This window comes from Ovis aries, chromosome 14, assembly GCF_016772045.2.
Source record: "Ovis aries strain OAR_USU_Benz2616 breed Rambouillet chromosome 14, ARS-UI_Ramb_v3.0, whole genome shotgun sequence".
NCBI lineage: Eukaryota > Metazoa > Chordata > Mammalia > Artiodactyla > Bovidae > Ovis > Ovis aries.
In genome coordinates, this window is record NC_056067.1 from 7,372,473 (window position 1) to 7,392,918 (window position 20,446).

At 46.5% G+C, this 20,446-nt stretch overlaps 1 protein-coding gene across 1 annotated transcript in view; it reads left to right on the forward strand.

Moving 5' to 3' along the window:
• Positions 1-13,178: 13,178 nt before the first annotated feature.
• BCO1 (beta-carotene oxygenase 1) overlaps positions 13,179-20,446 on the forward strand; it is a 29,549-nt gene continuing 22,281 nt past the window's right edge. The window contains 2 exon segments of the mRNA NM_001308571.1: positions 13,179-13,349; positions 17,714-17,842. Of these exon segments, the coding sequence (NP_001295500.1) occupies positions 13,286-13,349; positions 17,714-17,842 (193 nt within the window). The 5' untranslated portion in view covers positions 13,179-13,285.

The window sequence follows — 20,446 nt, forward strand, 5'->3', positions numbered from 1 at the left end:
TAGAGAAAGATAACATTGCTGTATCACCTGTCTGCTTGTCATTGGGTCAACTGTCAGCTTCTGATAAAAATGACTGGTTATTGGTTTTACGTCATTACCCTTCAGGGCTAAATGTTTCACGAGGAGCCATCAGCTTGTGGGAACTATGCGATAAAAGGAAAACAGCAGGAAAGCTAGAGTTATGGATGGTGAAGAAACCAAGTTGTGCTCATCTCCAGCCCTACTGTCTGGAGTGGCCACTCTGCTCAGATGATAATCACATTCTCCCAGCACGGCTCCATCCTAATTAAGACTTTTTTCTGCTCTCTGACTTATCACATTGCCACTCGTGCCTATTTGAGAATAAATATTTCCTACAAAATTTATTTGATGTCATCATGAAAATAAGCTTTTAAAACTTCAAACCTGCCCATCCTCACCCAACTGCCTAAACCCTCCAACAGGTGTCCCTGGTCAGTGGATCAAGTTCAAGCCTCTTGGCTTTGTATTCAAGGCCCTAAAAGAACTGGTCCCTGACAGTGTTTCCAAATACACCCCCAAAATGTGGGGAAACAGGGTTTTTCACTGACTGCTGTTGGAATTATAAATTAGTACAATCTCTGTTGTGGGCAGTATAGAAATATCTACCAAAAAACATTAAAATTTTAAAAGCAAAAGCTCTGTAATGTTGCAGTTCCACTTCTAGGAATTTTACCTACAGAAAAATTCATACATATGTGAAATATTATATATATAGATATATGGTTATTTGTTGCAGAATTTTGTAAGAAGGAAAGACTGGAAACAACCTAAACATCCATTGAGAGAAAACTGGTTAATAAAATATGGTACATCCCATGTACCCACTATTCTGGAAATTTCATCTAAGTGGAATCTTACACTATGTTGCCTTTTGTGACTGGCTTCTTTCACTTTAGCATAATGTCTTCAAGGTTCATCCATCTTACAGCAGGTATTGATGCACTTTTTTTTTTTTTAGGTGGGGAGAGCATTCCTAAAAAGTTTATAGAATAAATGTTCAGTGAAGAGTCTTTCAGATATGTTATATCCCCACCTTAGCTTTTTGTTTGCCTTTCTGGGTAATGTTTGTTGTTCATGATAACTTTTAATATTAATTAAGTTTGCCAAAATTACTATGATACTTTAGCAGTGGGAAAATGCCAGAGTTTCTCTAGGGAATTTTCTCTTTAGAAAGATATCTATGGAGACCATTTGGGTTGTGATAGGGGTGATACCAGGGCCTGGTTTATACCATTATGACAAAACACAGCACTGGAAGAGATGGCTGCTTAAGAAGCTAGTAATTTGTGGTTGGAGAAGGGAGCCATGCAACGTGGTGGGACTCTGGAGCCTTCAGAAAAGGTATCAGATAAATGGATTCTCATGGCAGGGTGGCCAGAGGCTTTAGAAAACACAGTTGTCTGATGTTTGGTTTTAAGCTGTTAACTTGCTCTGACCTAAGTTACCACTTTTTGTTTTTCGCCCCCATCCCTCTCTCCCCCAGCTGCTGGCAACTACGACTTTCTGTCTTTATGGACTTAACCATTCTGGATGTTTCATAGACACAGAATCATATGTGTACCTTTGTGTCTAGCATAATATTTTCCAAGTTTTCACTTCATTCCTTTTTTACTGCAGGTAATATAGACCACATATTGCTTATCCATCTTTCTGTTGAGGTACACTTGGATTATTTTATTCTGTGCATTTCTTGGGGAGAAGGAATGATGTCTCTTAATCTCCGTGTATCCCTTGGCTGGCACACAGTAGGACTCAATTGCACTGGCCAGCCTGGCCCCTTCCCAGGTCCCTGGGGCTGACCCTTGAAAACCAACCCCTCCCCCCAACCCAATTTCCATTCCCAGAAGCCTTCCAAGCCCTCAGGAGTCATTCCGCCAGGCAGGGCCCTGGGTACGATTCGATGTCAGCGCTGACTCTCAAGCTGGAACAACGGCTGGGCAGAGCTAGCCTCTTATCTCTAGGGGCCAAGCAACAAATGACTTTCTTTAGAAAATTATGTGGAAGGCCACACGCAGAGATAGTGTATCTCCTGGGTAAAGGCTTAATTTATGTGCCTCATGGAATGTGCTTGGCGACGTTCGATAAGGATTGCAAATCTGCAGGCTAAATTCCATTTTCATGTTCTTCATATTCTGATTAATTGCAGACTCCTGGGCACAGAATTTATCTGGGTGATGTCAGCTCTCAAGGTGCCTTAACCTCTGTGTATGTGAAGAAAAGACACAGGACATGACTGGACCCATGTGAGCCTGATTCCAGGGATCCAATCCAGCTGCCCAAGCCTCCAAATCCTGGTTTGCATTATCAGTAAGTGGAAAAGAGGAAGAGAGCAGGTTTGGTTTAAATAGGACATTGAGTCCCTAAAAAGAACCAGAATGCTGTTCATGCCCTGCAGACCAGACATCCCAGTCCTAGGAACAGACCCACATTAGTCTGGCTTCCCTCAGAAACCTGAGACAAGAACTCAAGTGCAAGCAGTTTATTTGGAAAAGGGTGCAGTTCTACATGAATTGGTGTTTTTCTTAGTCATATTGACTCTTTGTCACTTATTTGATCAAAAAGACAACAAAGCAAAAGAATTTTCATAGTTTCATCCTCCTAACACATTTTCACTTCTTTGTGCCTCCTTTGAATGCTTCTTCTCTTGAAGATAAACATTTTACTCAGGCACAGTCATAGTACACGTATAACTAACTAGTTCACATTGAATCCTGCCTTTCCCTCTTAGTATTAAAGGAAGTCTTTTTCATGTTGCTAAATGGCTTTGAAATCAGCATGGTGGTGGCTGAGTCTCCTTTCATGAATGGACCTTTACTCATCCATTCCCATTTGCTAGATTTTATGTGTGATTTTCTCCATCTATTCAGTTTTGCTATCCTAGTCAACCCTACTATGAACATCTTCTGAGTTATCTCTTGAGGGTTATAGCAGACACTGGCAATGCCTTACCTTAACCCCTTATACTATGTAAGGCTTCTCAATGCAGACACCCGTGGCTCTTTGCCTCCCTCTGCACACAAGGAACAGGATGGATGTTTCCGGAAGTTAGCCTCTCAGGAGAAACTCTCACCCTTATTGACCAAAGTTGCTGGGTCAATCCCCCAGCTCTCTCAAGATCACTCTAAGGCATGTTCACACCATCTCTAGAGTTCCTCACCAAGGGAGCTCAGTTGTCCCAGATGGTAATGGCCTTGATAATGCACTGTTAATGTCTACCAAAGGCTTCCTAGGTGGCTCAGTGGTGAAGAATCTGCCTACCAAGCAGGAGACACAGGTTTGATCCCTGGGTTGGGAAGATCCCCTGAAGAAAGAAATGGCAATCCACTCCAGTATTCTAGCCTGGGAAATCCTATGGACAGAAGAGCCTGGCAGGCTACGGTCCACGGCGTCGCAAAGAGTCAGACATGACTTAGCAACTAAATGACAACAGCAATGTCTGCCCTCCCGGTCTCACTTCCTACTCCCTCCCTGGCATTTCCTGGGTTCACGTCCCAAATAAACCGTCTGTGCACTGGAATCTTGGTCTTCAGGTCTGCTTCTGGGAAAGCCAAGCTCAGACAAGTCTCTTCTCAGGACTGGGATGCTGCCCACAGGGCATGAACATCTCTGTGATTCTTGCTGTAGACTCAACACCTATTTAAACCAAATTAATAATCTCGCTGTTGTTCGTGTTTCTGATCCCACCTGAAGGCTTAGGCTGCTGGATCAAATTCCGAGAAACATGTTTGCACAGCTGAGTCATCGTGTCCTGCACACTCTTCTGATGATTTCAGTACTATACTTGGGGACCAGCTCTGAGCAGCTGATAATGACCTCAGTATTGGAATAGTGGGTGGTGTTCTCTAGATTTTTTAAACATTTGTGTAGACGAACCTTCCAGGTTTGCTCACATATACTTGGTTGTTTGCTACTGTAAGGTGCCTGGTAACCTGGATCTTGAAGGACTAGAAAGAAATGGGGTAGAGGTAGGGATTGGAGGAGAGCTAGTTGAAGAGGCGTCTCAGGCAGAGGCCCCCAGATTGCCAAGTTCCTACTTCATATCGGTACCCCAGAACCAAGATAAACTACGGAACCTTACCTTATCTCCCGCTGGGTGGCCTGCCGCAGCCAGCCACACCACCACTCTTTTGCACATGCTGTTTCTTTACTGAGAATGCCTTCTCTTATACCTTTGCACACTTACACACTTTTTCAAGAAGAGCTCAACTGTAAACCTCTTCCCCTAAGCCTTCTCAGGTGCGGCAGGAGTTAAGTGCCACTTATTTCATGTTTTTATAACAGTTTACTTCCATTTTAACATTAATGGCCACTGTATTTTAGTCTTGTCAATTCTAGCTCCCAAGTGTGATAGATTCGTTTTATATAAATGATAATATACAGTACATCTGTGTGCTGCTGCTGTGTCACTTCAGTCGTGTCCGACTCTGTGCGACCCCATAGACGGCAGCCCACCAGGGATTCTCCAGGGATTCTCCCTGGGATTCTCCAGGCAAGAATACTGGGGTGGGTTGCCATTGCCTTCTCCAATGCATGAAAGTGAAAAGTGAAAGTGAAGTCGCTTAGTCATGTCCGACTCTCAGCGACCCCATGGACTGCAGCCCACTAGGCTCCTCCATCCATGGGATTTTCCAGGCAAGAGTGCTGGAGTGGGGTGCCATGTGGTTATTATTATTATTACCTGCATTCCTTTCTCCATGAGGTCAGGTCAGCTCCCTGAGGTCAGGAGCTATGATTTCCCGCTTTTCTGCCTGTCATACCCTATATGACACCAGCCTCTGCTGTTTAGTAGAACTTTGAGGAAGTTACAAATCCTGTTAAGTGTTAATGGCATAATTTATGGTCTTTGTTTAGCAATGAAGTGTTTGCTCCTGGAGTCCCAGGGAGGCTCACCCCCTGCTCCCTACATCCTGTGTCCCGCTCCCCCCGCCCCCGCCCCAGTGCTTGTCCCTAGAGGAGGCAGCTGCCGCCTTTGCTGGGACTTTGCCACCCTGAACCCTTCTATCCAAGATTTCCACATTATCTACTCAGCTTATCACCATGGCTAATTAGAGGCACCATTTAAAAGTTAGCTTAATTGGAAAACTGCAAAGTAATTTAGATATGATAACATTATCTCCAAAAGGGAAACATTAACTCATTTTAGGCCGTAATTTTAGTAGAAGATACAGAATTGCGAAATAAGGCTGCTGTGGTTTTTTTTATTTTTATTTATTTTTTTGGCTGTACTGCATGTCACGCAGAACTTCCCTGACCAGGGATCGAACCTATGCCTCTTGCAGTGGAAGCGCAGAGTCTTAACTACTGGACCAGCAGGGAAGTCCGAGGCTGTCTTTTTTTTGTTTTTAATGATTTTATTTATTTATGTTTATTTTTGGCTATGCTGGGTCTCTGTTGCTGCACAGGCTTTTCTCTAGTTGTGGCAAGTGGAGGCGCTGTAGTTTAAAGGCTTCTCATCACGCTGGCTTCTCTTGTCGCAGAGCCTGGGCTCTCGAGCTCCAGGGCTTCAGCAGCTGCAGCTGCCGGGCTCTAGAGCACAGGCTCAGCGGTTGCGTCAGCTGGGCCTAGTCGCCTCTCAGCATGTGGGATGTTCTAGGATCAGGGATTGAACCCATGTCTCCTGCATCAGCAGACAGATTCTTTATCAACGAGCCACCACCAGGGAAGCCCCCGAGGCTGTTGTTTTTATATCACAAGAACTTTTCCTTTTGAATTTAGCTTTACTTCTTGATCCCAAGACTGCTTTATGGATGTAACATGCTCCATGGAAAAAGTGGCCTCAGGGAAGTGTAGCCTCCTCTTCCTGCCTCCTTCTCCAGATGATCAGGTAAGAGGATCCCATGTTCAGTCACCTACCCCTGCCTTGTTGTGTGATTTCTGGCCCAGGGCTACAACCTCAAAAGCTTCAGTTGCTTCCTCCATAAAGTTCAGTTCGTTCAGTTGCTCAGTTGTGTCCAACTTTTTGCAACCCCATGGACTGCAGCACGCCAGGCTTCCCTGTCCATCACCAACTCCCAGAGAGAGTAGCTTCCAGTTCAGTCGCTCAGTTGTGTCCAACTCTTTGCGGCCCCATGGACTATGCAAGTCCATGGAATTTTCTAGGTCAGAATACTGGAGTGGACAGTCTTTCCCTTCTCCAGAGGATCTTCCCAACCCAGGGATCGAACCCAGGTCTCCCGCATTGCAGGTGGATTCTTTACCAGCTGAGCCACAAGGGAAGCCCTCCTCCATAAAGAGGGGACAGTAATAGTGCCTGCTGGGTCTGGGCCAGGATAAGAAAATATGGCTGGTGAGCACAAAGCACAAAGCAAGGCACACATCTGGAAAGGCCCGTCCTTCCCCCTTCCCAAGGGAGGAGACCATGCCTTCTTGCTCCCCCTGAGAGCCTCTCAGACCCTCCAGAGGGCAGGTCTGTGGTTCTGCACTCCGCCCTCCGCCCTCTGGGAGGGAGTCCTCTTCCAAGTCTCTGGACTGCTGCTGGAGGCAACATGGCCAACTTGTGCAAACATGTGTGTGACTTGGGAGGAGCTCCAGGGATACTCAACCCAGCTCAGGGAAGGGCCCTGCCAGTCAGCGCCTCCTAGAGTTCCAGCCTTCTTCCTGCTTCCCTCTTGGCAACCCCAGCCTCCAGTGCTTCAAGTCTGAACAGTTCTCTTCCCCGCTTCCCTCTCTCTTGCCCACCGTTTCCCCCGATCCCTCCTCCCCTCTCCTGCATGCCCACTCCGTCAATAGTCTGGTATGAAGTGGTGTGGCCAGGCTGTGTGATGCCTCTGAGTGTCTACCCAAGCTGGGTCCCCTTTCGGCCTCTTCCCAGCTTCTCCATGTGGCCAACTCCCAGTTATCCTTCAGCTCTCAGGTCAGCATTGCCCCTTCTGGGAAGCCTTCTGGACATTCACTCTCCTCACCACGTTCCTCACCCTGGAGGATTTCCCACTCCTGCCTCTTTGTCACCTCTGATGTGCCACTGTTACCCGCCTCCCCGAGGGAGGCACTCTATACTTGTGGAGCAGATGCATATGTGAATGGACAAATGAATGGATACTTGGGCTATTTGCATTTTTACCACTGTGAACCATGTGCTTCTCTGACCCTTGTACCCTCCAAACTGGCTTGTTGTGCAGTCATACCTGCTTCTGTCTGCCCGAGTCACATATAAATGCCATCCTGGCAACTCTCCAGCTAACTCAGCACTGTCAGAAGAACTTTCCACGATGATCTGCACTGTCCAATATGGCAGCCACCAGCTACACATGTCTACAGTTCAGTTTAGTTCAGTTCAGTTGCTCAGGCGTGTGTTCAAAGCCCAGTTCTGTGTATTAGGAAAGTTACTTAGCTCCTCTGTGCCTCACTCTCCTTATCTGTACCATGGAGCTAAACACCTGTACCTAGGGTTATTATGTGGAGGACATGAGTTTTTATGTACAAAAGTATTAGAAGAAAGCCCAGTACACAGGAAGCTCTCAATAAATGGCACTTATAGTTAGTATCTCTTACTATGTCAGTGACAGGGTCATCCATGCTTCCTCACCATCCACCAGTCCTGGGTTCAGCCTTAGCGGAGACTGGTATCTTTGGCTTCCTCTCTCTTGAAGCCTTCACCTTAAGGGGACTTTTGCTGCCATGGAAGAAGTTCTGGCTATCCTGATAGATCTCAGGGAGAGGGTGAGTGACGGGCCCTGAGACCACATGGAGAGGGAGAGAGGTCCAGGCCCAGCGCTCCTGGTGTCCCAGTCAGCTGCCAGCAGATTCCCAACCACTCCCGGAACCACACACAGTGAAAGCAGAGGACTGACCCACACAGCACTGCAGACCCCCAGAGCTGAGCCCACTGAACCCACAGACGTGATCAAAATGGCTGTTGTTTGAAGTCACTAAATCTTTTTTTTCCATTTAATAGTGTTTTTTAATTTAATTTTTGTGTTATATTGGGGTAGAGTTGATTGACAATATTGTATAGGTTTCAGGTGTGCAGCAAAGTGATTCAGTTATACAGGTGCATCCATCCATTCTTTTTCAGACTCTCTTCCCATTTAGGTTAGCACAGAATACTGAGTAGAGTTCTCTGTGTTGATTTTCTGCTTTGTATATAGCAGTGTGTTTATATTAATCCCAAACTCCTAATTCAGCCCTCTCCCACCTTTTCCCTTTGGTAATCATAAGTGTGCTCCCTATGTCTGTAAGTTTGTTTCTGTTTTGTAGATGGATTCAGTTGCTCCGTATTTTAGATTTCACTTATAAGTGATATCATATGGTATGTGTCTCTGTCTGACTCACTTCACTTAGTATGATAGCCTCTAGGTCCATCCATGTTGCTGCAAATGGCATCATTTCATTCTATTTTATGGATGAATAATATTCTATTGCATATATACACCTCCTCTTCTTTATCCGCTCATCTGTTGATGGACATTTAGGCTGCTTCCATGTCCTGGCTATTGTAAATAATGGTGCAATGAACATAGGGGTGCGTATATCTTTTCGAATTACGGTTTTCTCCAGATACATGCCCAGGAGAGGGATTGCTGGATCGTATGGTATTTTTATTTTTTAAGGAACCTCCATACTGGTCTGCATAGTGTCTGCACCAGTTTATATCCTACCAACAGCGTAGGAGGAGGGTTCCCTTTTCTCCACACTCTCTCCAGCATTTGTTTCATGCAGACTTTTAAATAATGGCCATTCTGACTGGTGTGAGGTGGTACCTCATTATAGTTTGATTTGGATTTCTCTAACCCACTCCAGTATTCTTGCCTGGAGAATCTCATGGACAGGGGAGCCTGATGGGCTACAATCTGTAGGATTGCAAAGAGTCAGACACGACTGAGCAACACACACACACACACACACACACACAATAATTAGTGATGTTGAGCATCTTTTTATGTGTTTTTAGGCCATCTGTATGTTGAAGACACTGAGTCTTAGAGTGGTTTGTTACATATCAATAAATGACCAAAACTCTTGTGTATGAAGAGCTGCTTCCCTTCATATTCCCCTTGCCCTGTTCACTTATGCATTGGCCAGTTTTTGTCCCATTTTAAGGCATTTTAGAAATTGTGAAACACCTACTTTTTGGATAACACCTACTTTTCTTCTCATGTCTACTCTGTTCCTCAACCAAAGCTTCAAAAAGTGGGCAGCATTACTGGGTACTGGGCAAGAACATGCACAGACTAGCTGTTGACCTTATGAGTGGTGTTTATCAGAGGCTGGAGGACAGGCCAGGAGACAACTCCTACTTGTCCACTCTTCCATATTAGCAAAGACATAGAAAGCAGGGGTCAGGCTTTGTGGTTCCAGAGTGATGCCAGAGCTTCTTGGGAAATAGCACTGTTTACAAAGAGGGAGGGTAGAAGTTTGACATGAAGACAGCCCTGTGAACCACTGCACCGCCTTTAACTGCCTTAGGAAATGTATGTCCTGTGGGGTATGCAGACTCAGCCCCCAAACCGAAAGAACATCATGAGAGCCTAAGAAGGCAGGGACTGACTCTCATTAATCCCTTCTGTATCCTCAGAACTTGGCGTGTAGTCAGTGTAAGTTCCAAGAAGGCACAGAATAGTTTTCCTGCTTGGCTTGCTACTGCATTTTCAGCCCGTAGTTGGTGCCAAGGAAATGTGAATTTGAGGACGCAGGAACATTGTACTGCCTGCAGCCGACACTGTGGGTTGCCTATGACAAGCCATTCCCTCCTTTTTCCTTGCTCATGGAATCCTGGTATGATTCAGATGGCAACATGCTCCTCAGGGGTGACTCTTGATGGATTTAAGGAACTCGGGGCACTGCTGTTCCTCCTTGCCAGGGACTGGACTACGGGAGATCATGTGACACTGTTCCACCAATGAGACTAAGAAAAATCTGCTCAGGTCACTACGGGAAAGAGTTTTCTCTAGCACAAAAAGAGAGGCAAGTGTTTTTAAAAAATGCCTGCTATGTCCCCAGTTTAGCTACTTACTTTTGTAGTTATTCTGCAAGGACATGGTTCCTGGAGGGAAGGCAGTCATTCATAAGCAAAACTGAGCAAGCCCAGGAGTGAAAAATTAACCCTCTGAGGAAGGCAGTGTGGGAAGTGGGAGCCTGGCGAGATGACCCAGGTGAGCTTCCGAGCCCCCACGCCCCCCAGGTGACTTGATGTCTAGGATAAATGCATGTCTTTGGTGTGTCAGCAGATATTCTGTTACTTTCAGCCAACATATCCTGTATTAACTTGTCATTGTGCCTTCATGATATTGTGGCGGGCTCAGCTGTGCCCCTCCCCAATTCATATGTTGAAATCCCAACCCCTAGCCCCTCAGAATGTGACAGTGTCGGAGGTGGGGCCTTTGAGAGGTGATTAATGTAAAATGAGGCCATTGGGGCGGGCCCTCATCCAAACAGACTGGTGTCCTTTTAAGAGGAAAAGTGGACACACAGAGACACTGGGGGGATGCACACATCCAGAGGGATGACCATGTGAGAAGACTGTCTACAAGCCAAGATGACGTCTCAGAAGAAATCAGCCCTGCCGACACCTGGGCTATGGAGTCCCCAGCCTCCGGAACGGTGAGAAAATTACCTGCCACGCTACGTTGTGAAGGCAGCTCCAGGTAATGAATATGGAGCTCTATTGTAATGATCAAGTTATTATCACCATTGTAAAAAATCCTTTGTTTCACCATAACGTTGCCCTGAGGAACAGTTGGAACCTGAATGAAGGTTCAAGAACTGGGGCTCAAGAACTGGGGTTCTTCAGTGTTCTGTATATAATAAGGCCAACATATCAACCCAAGACTGGCCCTCTTGGGGTCCTCTACCCATTACTTTGTTCAGTAGAAACCTAGCAAACATCCCTCACTCATCGGAGCTGTGTGAAATTGTCAAGAGCATGTATTTTTGAAGTCAGACTTCCTGGTTTTGCTTCGATCTCTTAGTAGCTGTGTGATCCAGGGCAACCTGGTTGTCTTCCCTGAGTTTTCTCATCCCCCAAACGCTGCTAAGAACACTCATGTCACAGGATTATTATATAAGGCCAGAGCAAGCCAGTACATGCAGAGTGCTTCACCAAGTGCTTGACTCAGAGAATATTCTCCATGGATGGGGGCCATTGCTTTTCTGAATATACAAAATGGACAAGGAGAACATGCTCATGTTTTCACTTTATAGCTTCAGTCTGATCCTCTCAACAAACCCCATGACTTGGGCGTTGCCAACCCTTTTGGCAGAATAAAGTGAGGTTCAGAGGGGGTCGTGTGACAAGTTACAGTTTTTAAATCATAGAGTCCAGGTCTTCTGATCCCCATAAGCCCTGAGCTCTTTATTTCTGCACCAGAGCTGCCGCCTTTGGCAGTGTAACTTTTTCCCAAATGCTCAGTGCATGCCAGGCATTCTCCTTTAATCCTCACAGGAACTCAGCGTTCACAACCTAGGAATAAATAACTCTTGACATGGATACACGTGTTTAAACCAGACAGCAGAATAAACTGGCAAGTTATTGTGGGACTGAATGGAAAATATGGGTCAAACAGAAATGCCTTCGGAGACAGTGGGGAAGAAAGGACCCCTACATTGACTGGGGGACAGGGGCTTTTGCTAGACTCTTGACTCTGAATAACCTTGAGATTTTGATGTCACTATACCTCCATTTATAGATAAGGAAATGGAGGCTCCAAAAGGGTACATAATGTACCCCAGAAACAGAAAAGGGAGGAACGTGAATCTAGCATTACTGGAAACACGTAGCATCTTTCCTTGGTCCAGAGTTTCTTAGCAGCTGCTGCACAAGTGAGCATCTTCTGGAGAAGTTGCAAGACTCCTGAGGGCTGGGCTGCACCTTCAGAGGCTCTGGGTGGGCCTGGAGTGGGGCCCAGCATGGGCACTGCTAAAGCTCCCAACCAGGTGATTGGATCGTGTGGCCACGGTGGAGCAAAGCCAGGCCAGGCTGCTCTCAGAGCTGAGCTCTGCGATTCTGAGACAGTCTGGACCCAGCCCTGACACTGCTAGACCCAGCTGGTTGTACAAAGGCCAGCGCCTCTCACTTTTTTCACTCCACCCAGAGAAGGAACAGTTGGTTCTTTCTTGAAGCAACATAAGAGAAGGTGAGGTCAGTAACTCATCATCCAACATTCATAGCAATGTGAGTGTGGATTTCCGGTGATAGCATCACCTCGAGATTCAGAAATGCAGAGGAACCTTCAATACTATTCCTTACAGTTCGTGAGTAAAGTTTTTGGTTCCCAGTATTTGTTGTTTAAAAGGGTACATGAAACATGTTACGTTTACTTCTTCAAAAACTGAAATATAACATCTTATGTTTACTTCTTCAAAAAATGAAATATAATTAAGTTGCTCTTTACATATGCTTCTTTTTCTTGCTGGGAGGTAGGGGGTGGTGAGGAGACTCGAGGACCTTTAGTCAAAATAAAACAAAATAGTTTTCCCTAAATGATCTTGCCAGCTTTTTTCTTTCATTTTTATTGTTGTACAGTTGATTTGGGACTTCCCTAGTGGCTCAGTGATAAAGAACCCACCTGCTGATGCAGGAGATATGGGTTTGATCCCTGGGTCAGGAGAATCCCCTGGAGAAGGAAATGGCAACCCACTCCAGTACTCTTGCCTGGGAAATCCCATGGACAGAGGAGTCTGGCGGCCTACAGTCCATGGGGTCCCAAAAGAACTAGACACAACATCACGACCAAAGCAATAGCGTAACATAGCGTTATGTTAATTTCAGGTGTACAGCAAAATGAACGTTATACCTGTACAATATAGCCACTCTTTTTTTTAGATTCTTTCCCATACAGGCCTTTGTAGAGTACTGAGTAGAGTTTCCTATGCTATACAGAAGCTCCTTGTTAGTTATCTATTATACATATATTAGTGTGTATGTATCAATTCCAATCTTCCAACATCTTTCCCCCCATCCCACCAGTTTAAACCCATCAAGAAAGTTGTTTGTTTGTTTCTTTCTTTCTTTTGGTTCAGCCAAAAGTGGAAGTGGAAAGGGAGAGCTGGGGACATAATCGGAGGATTAAAGATTAGCTGTGACACAGGGCCGGGGAACTGACCTTTGACCAAACATAAGTCACGCCAGCACAGCTTCTCTCTGTGCAGGAAGAGATCCCGGGCCCTCCCAGAAGGGACAGCACCGGGAGAAGCCAGTGCCATCTGAAGGGAAGGAGACGTAAAGGAAGCTGCAGGGAGGGAAGACAAGGAGGGTCCAAGAGCAGTCCCTGAACACGGACGAGCATCTGTTCACTGTTAGCATCGCTCTTGCTCAGAGCCCTGCACGATGGAAATAATATTTGGCAGAAATAAGAAGGAGCAACTGGAGCCTGTGAGGGCCAGAGTAACAGGTGAGCATTTTGTTTAAACCACAGGTACTTATATGTTTAGATGTATACTTTTTTTTTCCTGCTTATAAAAGTAATGCTTATTGTAAATCATTTTTGGAAAATCTGGAAAACTGTAAATAGAGGAGACATGATCCATATTCTAGGCATATTCTCCGTGAAAATCTCGGTGTGCTTTTATGCATTATAACTCAGTTTTCAAGGGGAGTCAGTGGTTCTCACTACTGCCAGGAGAAAAGTCTCAGGCCTACTGCTATTGGCTCATAGCCAGTGAGATTATTCTGCAAACTGTGTTCTGTCCCCAGGGTGCAGTATTTGTAGAAGTGGGTGCATCCTAAATTAATTTCGAAATGATACGAGAAGCGTGTGCGAGGGCCCATTCCTATGCGTGCGTGGTGCGGAGTGGGCACTGCAGAGCCGGATGAAATTTCCTCAAAGGTGTGGTTTCGGGGTGCAAGCACTGCAGAGCAGATGAGACAGCTCCAGGGTGGGAGCTGCCACATAACCCTCTTTTCATAGCTTCCTCCTCCTCTTCCGTATGGCCGCTTTCCTGGGACCATCTTGTTTAGACTCTGCAGGGCAGAGAGTGGTCTGCACTCTGGGTCCCAGGAGCTGTGCTGAGAACAGGGAAGGGGGTCAGCTCAGCCACACCACTGTTTTGGACAGATGGGCAGTTTTCAAAAGGACAAGACAGCAGTGCCCTCTGAGAGGCAAGTCACATTGGAGCTTTACAACAGACGAATTGCCTTGGAAGGCTTTTGGAAGGAAGAAATAGCGTCTATGTATATTTTTTCTGATTACAGAGGTAATGTGCAACCTATATGTGTATGTATATTACACAGTTATAAAACTTGGAAGTGCAAATGAGAACCCAGAGGGAAATAAAAATCAGCTGTATTTCTTCTGTCTCTTAAGGACTATTAATATTTGAGTCTATTTTCTTTAAGTTTTTAAAAGAAACATCAATATAGATAGATATATGCATGCGTGCTCTGTCCCTTCAGTTGTGTCTGACCCTTTGCAACCATATGGACTGTAGCCCACCAGGCTCCTCTGTCCGTGGGATTCCCCAGGCAAGAATACTGGAGTGGGTTGCCCTGCCCTCCTCCAGGGGATCTTCCCGACCCAGGGATTGAACCCGTGTCGCCTGCATTGCAGGTACCACTGAGCCACTAGGGAAACCCATAAGATAGTACAAAGATAGATTAATCTGTTGATAGGTAGACTTTATATATAAATACTTTTTAAAAAAACAAATGTACACTTACTATTAACTTTTTATTTTTTAAAAAGTGAATCTGTGATACCCATCATTGTATGCTCTGGGGTACGGTGGGCATTTTGCCGTTATACTCCCTTACAGCTCATGTTTATTGACTGCATGTCAATACTTGGAAATTTTAGAGAACAAGGATCCCAGGACCTGAGATGCTGAACGAACCTTTAGATCTAAGTCAGTTGTTTTCAAAGGATGGTTCCCAGCCCTGCAGCTCGAGCACTCCCCAGGCTCTTGCTAGAATCTCAAATTCCTGGACCTGCTTCAGACCCTCTGAATCAGATGCCCAGGGGTGGAGCCCAGAAATGTGTGTTTTCAGAGCCCTCTGGCTGCATGTAGGTGGGGGACCACTGCTGTAAACTGGGCCCCCTTCCTTGACAGGTGTGAAGCTGCGGGCCAGGGAGAAGCAGCAACGTGCCCGAGGCCAGGCAGCCCGCAGAAGACAGGCTCCAGCCCAGAGCCGCCTCCTTGCAGGGTCACGTCTAATCCGCCAGTCAGGGTCTGCTGGCAGGCAGCTCGCTGCACAAGGTGCTGTGTGGCCACATCTGTCCAGGGAAGCCAGGCCAAGGCTCTGGCCTCACATCTGGCTGTGCATTCATGACTGATTCTTCCTTTACAAGACACTTGAGCATTTCCTGACTCAGTTTCCTCGTGTGGCTAATAAAGTCAGCACATACCTACCACGTGCGATTGCTGCGATGACTGCATGGTTTAATCTACTGCAGCACATAGTGCTCAGTAAACCTTCTTAGGGCTTCCCTGGTGGCTCAGCTGGTAAAGAATCCGCTTGCAAAGCGGGAGACCTGGGTTTGATCCCTGGCTGGGGAAGATGCCCTGGGGAAGTGCATGGCAACCCACCTGGAGAATCCCCATGGACAGAGGAGCCTGGTGGACCACAGTTCATGGGGGTGCAAAGAGATGGGCATGACTGAGCGACTAAGCACAGCACAAATGTTCTTCTTTTGACGGCTGGGGCTTTACTTTTAAGCTGAGACTCATCTTTCCCTGCTCCTTCTCCTGTGTCCCAGGTCGCTGTGAATAGTCACACCCAGGGCAAGAGACTCGGCTGGCACTTTTCCAGTGTTCCCCTCCCGTTTCCCCTACAATTAGTCAAACTCTAAGTCCCTTTGTTTTATCAGTTTCTCTCTGTCCCGCTGCTACTATCCTCCTCCTCCCTCAGGTCTTCCACCTCTCTTTAGCTTCTCCTCCCACCCAGAGTCCACACCATAGCCAGAAATAACTTTTGGTACCCCAAATCTGATCACATTCCATTAGTATGAGAAGAAGTAGGTCCTTAGAGACAGAGCGTGGATTAGGAGTTGCTAGGAGCTGGGTGGCATATTCGGATTAACTGCTAATGGGCACAGGGCTTCTTCTGGGGGTGATGGAAATGCTCCTGGGTTAGTGTGTATGGTTGCACAACATTGTAAATATACTAAAAAAAAAAAAAAAAAACACACCCTGAACTGTATACTTTGAAATGATGGATTTATGTTATGTGAATTTTATCTCAATTTTTTAAATTACTAAATAAAAAAAATTAATCCTATTATTCCCTGTTACACCCATCAAAAGTGTCCCTTTCTTCTAAGCACCAAATCAAAGCTAGGTATGGTCTTATTGACCTTGGCCTCTTGGCCCTACTTAACCTTGCAGCCTCAATACTTGCTATACTCTCACTTGAAAGTTACAGGCCAGCTCTTACTAAACAGCTTGCGCACTTCTTGGTCTTTGAACCGGTGTCTGGTCTCTGGGTTCAGGTTTCTCCAGAGCTAAGAATTCAGGAGTAAGTCGTTTATTTGGGATGTGCTTCCCAAGGAACACTGGGAAGGCAGTGAAGGAGGCGTTGTCAAGCCATTGACCACCAGGAGTTAGTGGAGCTGGATCCTCCAGGCAAAGTATAAACCACGCCTCACATTGTGTCCACCAAGGGCAAGGAAGAGGTGACCTTGGACCCACATCATCCCATCTATCGTCGAGTGAGAGCGGCTTCCAGGGGCATTAACTCTCCAATGTGGTTCTGGCTTGTCCACGTGTGTGCAGAGCTGCTCCACAGTGAGAACAAAGCCCTCAGGTGCAGAGCTTTAGGTATTTGCAGAAAGCAACCTTCAGGGAGAGCTGAAAGCCAAGGGGACATGGGCAGGGCGCCAAGAGCACGTGCAACACTGTCCCAACAGCCATGGAATGCCTGCCTCATGTGTGATTTAAACTTTTCCAACAGCCCCGTACCAGAAAGCGCAAAGAAACAGATGACGTTAATTTTAATAGTGTTTTTCATGTAATGCCACATATCCAAAATGTTATCAGTTCAACATATAGCTAATGTTTTCAAATTGCTAATGAGATGTATTGCATTTCTTTTTCATCCTAAGTCTCTGGAATCTGGTGTGCATTTCACAATTACTGTACATCTCAGTTGGGACTAGCCAAGTTTCCAGTACACAGTTCCCCTACATGGGACAGCACAGCTCTACAATGTTCTTTCCTCATGCCTTTGCAAGGCAAACACCAACTCTCCCTCAAAACTCAGCCCGGCCACCTCCTCCAGGAAGTGTTCCTCGCCCTCCTGCTCTCAGCCCGCCTTGGAGTGGAGTTCTGCCCCCCAGCACCCCTGCTGAGTCTGTTGCTTTGCCTTCATCCCAGTATATTTTGGGTGTTTTCCTTTGTCTCTGTCTCTTAATGGAGGAGGCGTTCCTTGGAAGCAGTGTGCATGGGTTGTGTCCAACTCTTTGTGTCTTCATGGACTGTAACCTGTCAGGCTCCTCTGTCCTTGGGATTCCAGGCAAGAATACCAGAGTGGGTTGCCATGCCCTCCTCCAGGGGCCTTCCCAACCCACAGATGGAACTTGTGTCTTTTACGTCTTCTGCATTGACAGGCCAGTTCTTTCCCACTAGCGCCACCTGGGAAGCCCCACTTGAAAGCAGGGATGATGCCTGTTCATCTCGGTATCCTCAGCGCCCACATAATGCCAGGCACATTCTTTCTGGAAGTGAACAGATTCCGTCAGTGGTACAGGGGCTGTATGGCCACTTCTTTGAGCTTTTTGGTTTAGGTCCAGAGGTGGAAACTAAACATTCTTTCTCTCGTCAGGCAAGATTCCAGCCTGGCTGCAGGGAACCCTGCTCCGCAATGGGCCTGGAATGCACACGGTGGGCGAGACCAGATACAACCACTGGTTCGATGGCCTGGCCTTGCTCCACAGCTTCACGATCAGAGATGGTAAGAGCACCACATGGTTTGCCGTGGGTGCTGTAACAAATGACCACAGATGGAGTAGCTTAAAGCAACACACAATTTTAATTCTCTTCTGCTTTAGTAGCTAAATCATGTCTGACTCTTTTGTGATCCCATGCACGGTAACCCACCAGGCTCCTCTGTCCATGGGATTTTCCAAGCAAGAATCCTGGAGTAGGTTGCCATTTCCTCTTCCAGGGGATCTTCCTGACCCAGGGATCCAACCTGCATCTCCTGTGGCTCCTGCATTGCAAGTGGAGCCTTTACCACTGAGCCACCTGAGAAGCCCCTAAACGTTTCTAGTGGGTCTCAGGCTAAAACCTTACTCTCAGAGGTAAGCAGCTGTCTTCTGTTCTTTTCTGAGATGGTCAGTCAGGTGGCCGGTGTTGGTGCAGCACAGCCTGGCCTGGTCTCTCCTCTCCTCTAGAGCTCTCAATGCCTCTCCTGTGTCTAACAGTGGAAATATAAACAAAGACGGTAAAGCGTCTGCCTGCAATGCGGGAGACCTGGGTTCGATTCCTGGGTTGGGAAGATCCCCTGGAGAAGGAAATGGCAATCTACTCCAGCACTCTTGCCTGGAAAATCCCATGGACGGAGGAACCTGATAGGCTACAGTCCATGGGGTCGCAAAGAGTCGGACACGACTGAGCGACTTCACGCACTCACTCACTCATACACAATTTAAGAGGGCACGCATAAGGCAATCAGGGCCCTCTGATTTGCAGGTAACATAAAGGCAGTACTTCTCAAAAGGTGGTCTGTGGGTTTCTGCATCAGAACCCCCCAGGATGCTCATTTAAGCTGTGCATCCTGAGACCCTGCCCAGGGCTCGAAGGGTAAGGATAGAGCATCTGCGTTCCCAGATGACCCCGAGCACACTGGTGGCGTTGGCCTCAGGCCTCCATGATCTTTAAAGCCAGGCGGTTCTAGTGCAGTTAGCATGAAGAATGGAAATTAGTGCCAAACCGGGAAGGAAAGAACCGGAGTAAGGAAGCAAAGACAGAAAAATGGCTCATAGACCTCAGCAGAGGCCACTAGAAGATAACGCTTTCAAACGTTAACAGAGATCTCAATAATGAAGGCCGAGTGGAGACGCGGAAGAGCATACGGGAGCGCTTTCTTCACGCCTAAAATTCTTTCAAAATTAAAAATTTTTATGAAGCAGATATGGAGATGAGTCAACCCAGGTCCCCCTTAGCGATAGATTTGATTGTTTTCCAATAAGAAACAAAGTCGTCATCCCATGAGGATTTGAACGTGTGAATTCCAAGAGTCAAAGTCACAGAGATTTTTTTTTTTTAATTATAGTTGATTTACAGTGCTGTGTTAGTTTCAGATGTACAGCAAAGTGAGTCAGTTATACATATACATGTATCTACTCCTTTTTGTTTTGGAGAAGGAAATGATAACCCACTCCAGTACTCTTGCCAGGAGAATCCCACGGACAGAGGAGCCTGCTGGCATGCTGCAGTCCATGAGATCGAAAAAGAGTCGGACACAACTGAGCGACTGAACAGCTCTTTTTTAAGATTCTTTTCCCATATAGGCTATCACAGAGTATTGAGTAGAGTTCCCTGTTCTGAACAGTAAGTCCTTATTAGTTATCTACTTTATATATGATAGTGTATATATACACTATTGGGCAAGAATTTCCCGAGATGCAGTCTCTCTTTGAAGCCCATCATTGTGACAGTGGATATGTGATGGGCATTTCTCTAATGGGAATGAGATGTCAGTGTGTCTTGGGCCCTACTTTTTGGCATATTATATATAATTGCACCAACCTTGGAAGCATAGGTTATGCTACAGCGAGGAATGTGAAGAGTCAACATAACATCATGTGCTAATTAATGGCAAAAAAACCCCCACCAAACTCTAGAGGTTTCAAATTATCCACCAAAATGAAGGTCCCAGGCCTAAGTATTCACAGCCCTGAAGACCTGGTGGGGTCCCCATGGGTCCCCCCAGCCTCATTCCACTCCTGCGGCTCTCAAGCACCGACGGGTGCTTCAGCCAGTGCTGACTCAGCCCTTACAGGAGGTGGGCTGTGCTCCCCAACCCCAGGTCTTGACTTACAGACTCTGGGGAGACTGACTGGGAAGACCTCGCCCTCTTTCCTAGCCCACCTCCCCGATTCGTGGTTCAATTCCAGTCATCCTTCAAGGGCTTTGAAAAGCTGTGGCAAGGGAATCAGAGATCAGAGTGACGCAGCCACAGCCAAGGAAAACAGGCAGCTCCTACACTCTCCCCGAGAGCTCCAGGAGGAACCCGTCCTGCTGACCCTTTGATTTTTGCCCTGAAAAACCCACTTCAGACCTGTCTTTCAAAACATAACAAATTAGTGTTGTGTGAAGCCACTATATTTATGATAATTTGTTACAGCAGCCACAAGAAATTAATACAGGTTCAGAACCATCTAGTATATTTTCAAGTTGGTCTTGGCAGACTGGTCAAGCGAGGGTCCATGCTTTTCTGGAATGAGTGAGATTCTCTCCAGCGTCATCAGCACATGTGCTGACCTTCTCCTGTGTGCAGAATGGGCATAAGAGTGCTCCCTGGTTGCAAACCGAGTACGGCAGACGCCAACAC